This window comes from Phalacrocorax carbo, chromosome 3 (genome assembly GCF_963921805.1).
Source record: "Phalacrocorax carbo chromosome 3, bPhaCar2.1, whole genome shotgun sequence".
Lineage (NCBI taxonomy): Eukaryota > Metazoa > Chordata > Aves > Suliformes > Phalacrocoracidae > Phalacrocorax > Phalacrocorax carbo.
In genome coordinates, this window is record NC_087515.1 from 74956047 (window position 1) to 74965581 (window position 9535).

The following is a 9535-nucleotide window of genomic DNA, read 5'->3' on the forward strand; positions in this document are numbered from 1 at the left end:
CATAGAGCTTTATGTGTCAAGCCTCTCCTGTGGAATAATACTCAGCATAGCTGGGATTTTGTGAAACAACTTTTACAGTGGGTGTTTGACTTACCTCTTCAGCATAACATTCAATCTCTGCATGATCAGTTAAAGGACCAAGTTAAGAAATTGCAAGACCTAACAACTGAAAGTGTGCTTCAAACATTAAGGAATGATTTGTCATGGCTAAATCAAAAAACTTGGTTTAGTGGATTAAATCTTCAAATGTGGGTATTTATTGGTATAGGTGCTGTGTAGTTTTTCTTGTTCTTAGTGTTTTTACAGATTCTATGGTCAGCTATCCAATGAGTGCAAAAGGCAGAAGCCTGCATTATGACCACACTGTTAATCAACCAATTTGTCATAAACAAAAAAGGGGGAGTTGTGGCAAACATCATCATGTTTAATAAAAACAGCATGAGAAATATGCGACTTGGGCCTGTTTGCTGAAACGGCCAAGGACAATGGATCAAAGAAAGGGCACATACAAAGCAAGCTCTGCATGTTCCAGTGGTTTGCAAACAACAGGTGGCTGCTAAATTCCAGAGATAAGGAGCTGAGAAACAAGTCAGGCACCTGCCAGGAGGAACAAAAAAATATAAGTATCAAGTTATACTGGGAACATGAATCGGGTGGTGACTGGGGAATAAAGGGGCATCCCCTTTACAGAAATGCTATATATTATAAAATTCTCTGATTATAAAGTGATTCTGTGCCCACAACCTACAGACTCAATGTCCATAATGCACTGCAGTTTTATTTCTCATTATCCTACTCTGATTTAATTGATAATAAATTAAGCTAATTTTCCCAAGTCAAGTCTGATTTGCTTATGATGGTAATTGGTGAGTGGTTTCCCTGTCCTTATCTCAACCCACAATTTTTCTCTCCTGTCCGGCTGATGAGGGGAGAGACAGTATATTTGATGGGCAGCTGGCATCCAGCCACAGTCAATCCATCACACAGCTGAAAGGTTAAGGCTTGATGAAATATGTGGGAATTTCTAAGAATACATTTAGTGATGTAAAATATGCAGCATTCACCAATTATTCAGTACATACATAATTTGCATTTGCTACAGTGCTTGCTTTTGTTTAGAAGTTTAAATCTTCAAGTTACCAAGATCCACAATTTAACTTACAACTGGCTCCTGCATTTTCTAGTAAAATGTACTAAATAATGACATTTTTTCCACTTCAGCACTCCAGGGTCACTTATTAACAGCAGGTAGCATCCCATAAGCTAGCCTATGGCTTTGCAGCACACACGTGCATGCATACATGGCAAGGCAGTACAGGAAGCATTAGAAAAATTATGGTGTGCATTTTTCCCACCTTAGAGACATCTACACAGGGTGTCAGAGGGGAAATGAGATGCAGTGACATCATATCATACCACACTGAATTAACACAAAAATAACATTAAGCCCTCTTTCACTAAATTCAGTACATTTTAATCACAGTAGCATTTATGGGCACAAGAGTATGACTAAATTGTAAGTTTTTCACAAGCAAAGCAAACCTCGCTGCAGAGAGTGAGGTTTGTTTCCCATCCTGATTTGCTCTTTGTACAATAGACAAGCACACAAACGCCTGAGAGATTCTGAAGTACATCTAAAATAGAATGGAATAGGAGACTGAGCTTGCTCTTACTTTCAGCGAGAATACATTTGCACTAAGTTTTTAGCATGTAAAGTGTTTTTTTTCCATACAGCTGCTATATGTTGCAGCCCTCCATCCTGTGCCTCTCAGTGGGCGTTTTATCTCCTTAGCAGAATTTAAAGTTCTGTCATCACTGTTTCTAGACCCACCCTTTGTTGCTAAAGTTTCCTCTTGTGTTTCTTAGCCACAGATTTAGCCTGTATTTAGCTCAGTATATTTTATTCACATAATACAAGACATGGAGGAGGAGAAAGAAGACATTTCTGCTAGGGGGAACTAGGACAAAGCTGGATATCTGCTTTTGCTCTGTACAGAATGGACTGACTCATAGGATCTAATCAAAGTCTAGCTATTAATTTTTAAAAATTTTTAATGGGAGGAAAGAAAAAGCATTGGGGAATATCTTTCTCTCCCAGTACATACTCATCCTTTTAGCACAAGTGTTAAAAAGCAGAGCTGCATCTTGAAACAGCTCATCCTAATCTAGACGCAGACCATCACATCCCACAGGAGTCAGAGCCATCAGGAAAGGCATCTGTAAGCATGTGCTAAAGGACTACATTAACAATATGTACTTGCTCACATACTTTGACATATCAAAGTAATAAGGCATCACAAAGTTCCAGAACAGCTCAGGTCTGATGTGGAGCTGAACACATTCCTGCTTTTCTGCAAGGTGTTGGAGGGGGCTTGGACCCTCAGAGCTGTGGTCTGATCACAGGGTCTTCATCAGTCTTCAGGTATTTTCCATTTACAGACTCCCTGAGTGCCCAGTCATGGAGGAGGCTGTAGTCATAGTGCTCCTCATCCACTCGTTTCAGAAAGGCCAGTCCAGAAATGGCTTGCCACTCTCTGAGAGATGGGATACGGATTTCCTTTACATTTTCACTCCCTGGGACAAAGCCAAAGAACTTCCTTACATGCTGCATGGCATAGAGCCTGGAGTGCTGGTCTGTCGCTTCGTCAAAGAGCTCCTGCTCGTTGTGGACATAGTTGCTCCAGTATCTGAAGTGTAGAAAGCTGAGTGGGGAGAAACAGCTTGCCAGGCAGTAAGACAGGAAGACAGTGATGACTACCATAGCAATCAGAAGCCAGCCAGCCACCTTGAAAAGAAAAAAACATGACAGCTAAAAATAATCACAGTGGTGACTTCTGAGCATCAGAAAGATCTGCAAGATGCTCTTTACTTGCTTTTCCTAAATAATAAGGTTAACAAGGTATAAATAAGCCTGATAAGGGTCTGTTGCCATCAAACCCAGTCTGGGTATACGGGACATAGCCATGTAGTAAAGTCACTTCTTTCTGTCAAGTTTAAGGAAATTCTGTTGTATTATTTGTTAAGGCTTTTGCCTCCACAGCTATTATTGTGAGAAGCAAAGCCATCTAATTCCTAGCCTATTACAGCTTACAGCCTGTTCAAAACCAATTTCCTCTGGAGCGACAACTTAATATTCCCCCTATTATTTACCTAGTATGTAAGTTTTTAGAATTGAGTCTGATCTAAAACCCAAGATTTTAGTTCAGTTCACATAGAGCTCTCGCAGCCTGGGCCTCCTAGTCACATGTTTCTTATGCTTGAATAAGAAAACTTCATACCCTCCCTGGCTCTTGAACTTCCCTTTGTCTTACTTGACAGTACTTTTCAAGATACTATGCAAGGAAGACTATATCCTCCAGTAGCAGGTAACAAACAGGACAACCAGGTATAGTAATTTATATACCTAAATTTCAGTTCCACTTATAGGAACAAAGCAGGCTTCAAAACACACAGATTTGGCACTCAAGGCAGAACATACTGATCCTGTTTTATCCTAACACTTTCCCTGCTGAAATAACTCTTTCTCATCATTAGATCTGCAAGCAACAGAAGCAACATGTGTTACTCACCTGTGACTGGTAGCGGAGTAGGAGAATCACTTCATCTCTTGCCCGGGTCAGCTCTGGAGGAACTAACTGACTGCATGGAAATGCAGCCAATGTCCTTCTGTATTCGCTAGCAGTTACATTAAGATTAACTCCATAATAATGCACAGAGACATACTCGCTCATGGCACAGACATAATATGAGCCATTTATCAGGGTGACTGCTAGCCATGTTATTGGAGCAACCAGTGCTCTCCCAGTGATGCTGCACAGGACAAAACAGATGAGTTTGCATTGCAGTAACCGGTTTGGCCTGGCCTCTTCCTCAAGAGGAGACTTTTGGCCTGTAACTAGCCTCCAAGTCTGGTTGTTCAGGGCATAGCCAACAACCAGAAGGATCAGTGCAGGAACTCCTAGGAAAGCCAGCCCATAGATAAGGTTCTGCCCAACATTACAGGGACAGCTGAATGTAAAAAAAGAGAAAAGTTGCTGCCCACCAATTGTCAATATTGCAATTATAGCATTAGCAATAACAACCTCTTTGCCCTTTAAAAAAGTTAACCACTGTGGAAGGAAAGTCATTTTAGATATTACTCTTTATCAGATGATTTTGCTTTAAGTCGATACTAGTTAATAGTCTAGAACAGAACAAACTCCAAGAGCTTAAAAAAACAACCCCCTACTAGTCTTTCTCCTCCCACTAATTTTGATTCTACTCCATGACAGCTAGAAGCTTGTTTGCTAGCCTTAAGTATACTTACAGACATCCAATCATGCATTTTAATTGATTCAATAATTTATCTCAGCTGTTCTGGATCATTTAGCTTTTAGGCAATTGTGAGCTCTGCCAGCCCCTTGCTAATTATCTGAAACTAACAGTAAATTCTCCCTACATTTTCGATGACATGTAATGCTATCAAACCCATGACCACCATGTCGGGGTTAATTGGCAAGTTGTTTGCTAATCAATGGCAATTAGCAGAAGCATGGCATGGGACCAGGAAGAAAAAAAGAGAGAAAAGGAGATCTTTCAGCTATTCTTCATAAAAAATAACCAAACAAAGCCTTGTCAAGTGGACTGATTATAAAAAACCAAAGCATTTAAAATATGAAAAGTTTTAACTTTAAAATGAACCCAGAAAAGGTTCCATAAGTAGCACAAAGTTGGTGAATCCCAATGCTGTTTGTATTTAATGTCAGTTCTGGTTCTGAGGCAATTTGCTCCCCAAACACTGGAGATGTAGTTAGCTGCTGGACCATGAGGATTTTAGTATTCCACCTGTAGGCGGCAAGAAGCTAGCATGTCTCTTTTCCTGGCAGTGTTGAATGTTTCCTTCAGGAATTGGTTTTTTTTGGTAATGTGTAATCTGCTATTCACTTCACACAGGGTCAAGCCAGCTTCAGACATGCTCATGATAATGGCTGGCATTTATATAGCATGCTTGTGATTACAAGTTTTAAGATTTTCTGTAAGTGTTGTCAGTCCCGTTCTGTGGAAAGAGGTAGATAGAAAATTTTCAGTTAAACGTTTCTGGAGCTGATTTCTGAATATTTGGATGTATGACCTGGGCTCTCAGCATCTCTCACAATTCAAGCTTAAACAGAGGTTAATTTAAAACGTTTCTCTCATGATGATTTTCTCTGGGTTGCACTTTGTCTATGGTCATGCTGTCCAGTAGTTCTGTACACCTTTGATACTCTGCATACCTTAGGCTGATCTGACTATACAAATACTTGTCTTTAAGTTTGGAGAAGTGTAACTGCCTGTAAGATAAACTTTTTTACCAGGAACAGAAAAAAAATTTGCCAGAAAGTCTGTGAGGAAAATTGTCTTCCCATTACAGATGGCTGTCTCCAGCATCTGTGGACTTGGTGGCGTGATATAATGGTGTCCGACTGCACAGCCTCTTCTCTCCCCTTACAGAGAGGGTTGCTAATAATAACTTTCAGCTCAAAAAGTAGTTTTAGCGCCCATCGTATGTGCTTGGATGGCAGAGACACTCTCACATCTGTTATACACATGGATGGCAGGTTATATACGTCTTGCCTGTTTACTAGGCAAGACCTTGTTCCTCCAGTGCGCTGTTAGAATGGACGCCTGCTTATCTCATCCCCGGTCACAATCTGCGAACAAGGTCCTTGCTGGTAATTGGCTGTCAAAACTATGTGACGCTATTACACAAAAGTAAAAGCGATAGAGAAACATGCTGAAACATCCAGCAGCACTTTGCCACAGCTTTTGTGTAACCTGTTGTTAAGTTCTTGGTTGTTTGGGCACCGTAGTATCACAACAAAATCCCAGTGCTGTCAAACACTGACATTTTGAAGTTTCATTTTCTTTCAGTATCACAGGATTTTAAGTAACTTTTTTTTTTGTATTAGTGGTATTATATTTTGAAAAAAACTTACCTCCTTTTAATTCAGTAGAATAAACCCATCAGGCTGTCACAGCGTTATTTTGAAGATGTGTTTTATAAGATCCTCAGTTAATTTTAAAATCTCCAGTTGCTGAGCTTTCTTTGGGAACCAATGTCTTATATTGTATAAAGGGAGGAAGGTTTTCCCAAGCATCACTTGTTTACTCAAGAAACACATTAGATGTGAAACTGAAGAGAGGCATAACACTAAAATATTCATAGTCAGCCTAAGGCTGTTGAATAAGGCAATTTATACAATCAATACAACAACTTTGTGCTGCTTCATTGTCACTTCTTTGGCATTTGCTTTCATGCTGTGCTGTAAATAATCCTGCTGGGTCATCCTATTATGGAACAAATCACAGGGTTAGATCCAATTAAGAGCTTGGGCAGCACATCAAACCTTTAAGTACTCGCCTTTGCAGAGGAACCCGGAGTTCTGAGGTAGACATTTAGGCTCTTTATCTGATGCCCAAGAAGAGTTAGAACTAAATGCAGTCCAAAATACCACTATCTGAGGTGGCAGCCAGCTTGCCTCTGAGGCAAAGGGTTGATTACAGCTGTCATCTGAGGCAAATAGGATATGTGAGCAAACCTTAGCCATGGTTTTGCTTGTCATTTTGCAGGGCTCTGTCAGCTTGAATTCACTGCCAGGAGCCTCACATATGAGAAATAAGTGATTTTTTTAAAGAACTGAGAATGGTTTGTCACTTTCTTTTAGAATATGGTTACTGGAAGACATATTACACCTTCCTATCCTCCCAAGCAAACAGTTTTTATTCTTGTTTGCTTTTTATTGAAATGGCAGCCAAGAGGGCTAACGATGTCCTGGGGTGCATCAAGCCCTGCATTGCAGCTGGTTGAAGGGGGTGACTGTCCCACTCTACTCTGCGCTGGTGCGGCCTTACCTCGAGTGCTGTGTGCAGATTTGGGGGCCACAGTACATTAAGGATATAAAGCTACTAGAGAGTGTCCAGAGAAGGGCCATGAAGTTTGTGAAGGGTTTAGAGAAGAAAACTGTATGAGGAGTGGCTAAAGTCACTTGGTTTGTTCAGCCTGGAGAAGAGAAGGCTGAGGGCAGACCTCATCGCGGTCTGCAGCTGCCTCACAAGGGGAGGAGCAGGGGCAGGCGCTGATCTCTTCTCTCTGGTGACTGATGACAGGACCCGAGGGAATGGCAGGAAGATGTGCCAGGGGAGGGTTAGGTTGGGTATTGGGAAAAGGTTCTTCCCGCAGAGGGTGGGGGAGCCCTGGAACAGGCTCCCCAGGGAGGCAGTCACGGCACTGAGCCTGACAATATTCAGGAAGCAGTTGGACAACCCCTCAGAGACATGGTGTGAATTTGGGCTTGTCTTGTGGATTTGGACAGGATTTGGACTTGATGATCCTTGTGGGTCCCTTCCAACTCAGGGCATTCTGTGATTCTATAAAGCAGCCGTGGCAGAAGTGAGAGATTGGTTTCAGTTCCCTTCTCCACCTGATCTAGCCAAAACTCACTCACTCACCTCTTTCTTCAGTTATTAGTGATGTGGTGTGACTGTGGTGGGAAGAAGCTGTATTCTCCAGCTTTCCTGTCATAGTTCTACCAGTTGCTCTTAGTTCCCCTACAGAGAGGATTTTGATATTTATTGTATCAGAAAAAGATTAGGATTTTGTTGTCTAATGGCCAGGGAAAGGTAGAGTGAAAGAGGGTGGGGTTCTTCTATTTTCCACCTGAATATTGCTTCCTGTAAAGTTTGGAGGAGGAGACTGAACCCTGGTCTCTCCAGTCCTGTACAAGTGTTTTCATCTCTGAGTTAGCAGTCAAAAAGCTGATGTTCTGTGCCTCCTCTAGCTGCATTTTGAGTTATATTTTGCATGGATGTCAAACCTCCCCATGCATGTTAGAAAGCATGCTATGAAAGTACCTGCATGACAGATTTCCTGTGGGAGCATAGGGGAGCACTGCCCATGTCCTGTGTCTGCCTGGTCGCAGGTTGGCTTCAGGATGCCAAGTCATTTTCATGGTCTCTTTGGCCTGGTTACGGGAGAAGTTCCTCTCCCCTTAACTAGGGCAAGCACTGATGAGAAAATCATCAATAAGCTTTATGTTAAGGGAAAAACAGAAACCTGTTAATGATTTTTTAAACTTCAGAATTCAGCTGTGCTTTATAGACAAATATATATAAGATTTTAGGTGCCTGTAGTGAGTTTCAACAGAAAGTAGATAACTGAGTCCAAACACACCCACTTGAAAACAGTTCCTGAGATGCCTAACCTAACCAAGGAAGATTCAGCAGGTCATGCTGAAAACACTTCCCAGGCAGGGCACTACGGGCAAGGTGGCAGCAATGGCACTGCTTTATTCTGAAACACGGCCAATGCAGCAGCAACCCTGGGCTTTGAGTAAAAGCACTCACCTGTGATGTGGGAAGCCTGTGTTTAAGCACTTTTTTTCAATGCAGCTTAAACCCCCATCACTTACCTTCTTGTGATTTGAAAGAATTCAATTTTCTGTGAAGGAAATATTTAATACAAGACCTACTGAGCTGGAGATGGAGAGCAAACTAAAGCCTCATCGTATATTGTACTAACTTGGACACCCATGCTTTGCGGCAAGTGTATTCATGTTTTGGCTCAAAGAATGTTTTTAGGTATTTTTTTCAGGCGATTGACACCTAATTTATCACTGACCTTTCTATTGCACTCTGCTCTGGGATATTCACGTTTGGGACAATCCTTAGTTACTGGACTACTAAAGAGATCATGTGCTTAGCTCTACAGGTTTCACCTTTCCCGTAATAGCCAGTCCACTATAAGAGACAAGGTGCTGGTGCACAATTTTATGCATGCTTTTGAACTTCAGGAAATATTTGTCTATTTTTTTTTCAGTTTAATGGGAATGAAGAGAACTGGTGTAGTCTAATGCTCAAGCAGTGTGCCAGACTGACCTCCTTGGGGCTGAAAGCTAAAATCCTCTCCTGACAAACATGAGAAAAAGGCAGGTGGAGGGTGATGCTAACTTCCTTGCTATTCAAATTGCCTTGGATTCTCCTGAGAAGTCTATGTTAAGGTTCAAAATAGGTGCCAGATATGTGCTAATCTCTACTCTTTTCACAGGGCTGCAAGTCTGACAATGGTTAAAATTAAGAAGGTGGTTTTGCTCTGTTCCTGAAGATGTGGATGGAGTCCACCATTGACTTGTTTCCCTCATTGGGGCCATTGAATCCCCAGTTTATTTGAACACACCATTTCAGCTTCATTTTCTCAGTCATGTGCAAACCTTTCAAAATATAGTACGCTCTACCTAATACATCATGTTATATGTGTGAATTTACATGTATATGCATGTGCACATATATATTTTCCAAACAATGCCGATGTGTTCTTACTACGCATTGCACTCTCTGGTCCACAGTGTTCTTTCATGGTTGTAATATTAATAATGCAGGCTAAAGCAATTCTTCCTTATGTACAGAACTGGATAAATAAAATGGTGCTCATTTATGGGTAGTCTTTTTGATGGTTTTACTGCAGTTAAATTATGCTAATTATAATCTTTTAGATCGTTTTTAGTACACTTTCTTATGGAAT

General features: G+C 41.2%; 1 protein-coding gene across 1 annotated transcript; it reads right to left on the reverse strand.

Moving 5' to 3' along the window:
* Positions 1–2380: 2380 nt before the first annotated feature.
* CALHM4 (calcium homeostasis modulator family member 4) lies at positions 2381–4255 on the reverse strand. The gene is made up of 2 exons (XM_009504405.2): positions 3570–4255; positions 2381–2785 (listed from the first exon to the last, which is right to left on the reverse strand). Exons 1-2 carry the CDS (start codon positions 4125–4127, stop codon positions 2381–2383), a joined length of 963 nt encoding a protein of 320 aa, XP_009502700.1. The 5' UTR covers positions 4128–4255.
* Positions 4256–9535: the final 5280 nt, after the last annotated feature.

What these genes read in the sequence shown, in the direction of transcription:
- CALHM4 (XM_009504405.2), bottom strand. Translation starts at nt 4,127, where the DNA reads ATGACTTTCCTTCCACAGTGGTTAACTTTTTTAAAGGGCAAAGAGGTT. An exon ending in TACTCCGCTACCAGTCACAG is followed by an intron (nt 2,786 to 3,569) that starts GTGAGTAACACA and finishes TTTCTTTTCAAG; the next exon opens with GTGGCTGGCTGGCTTCTGAT.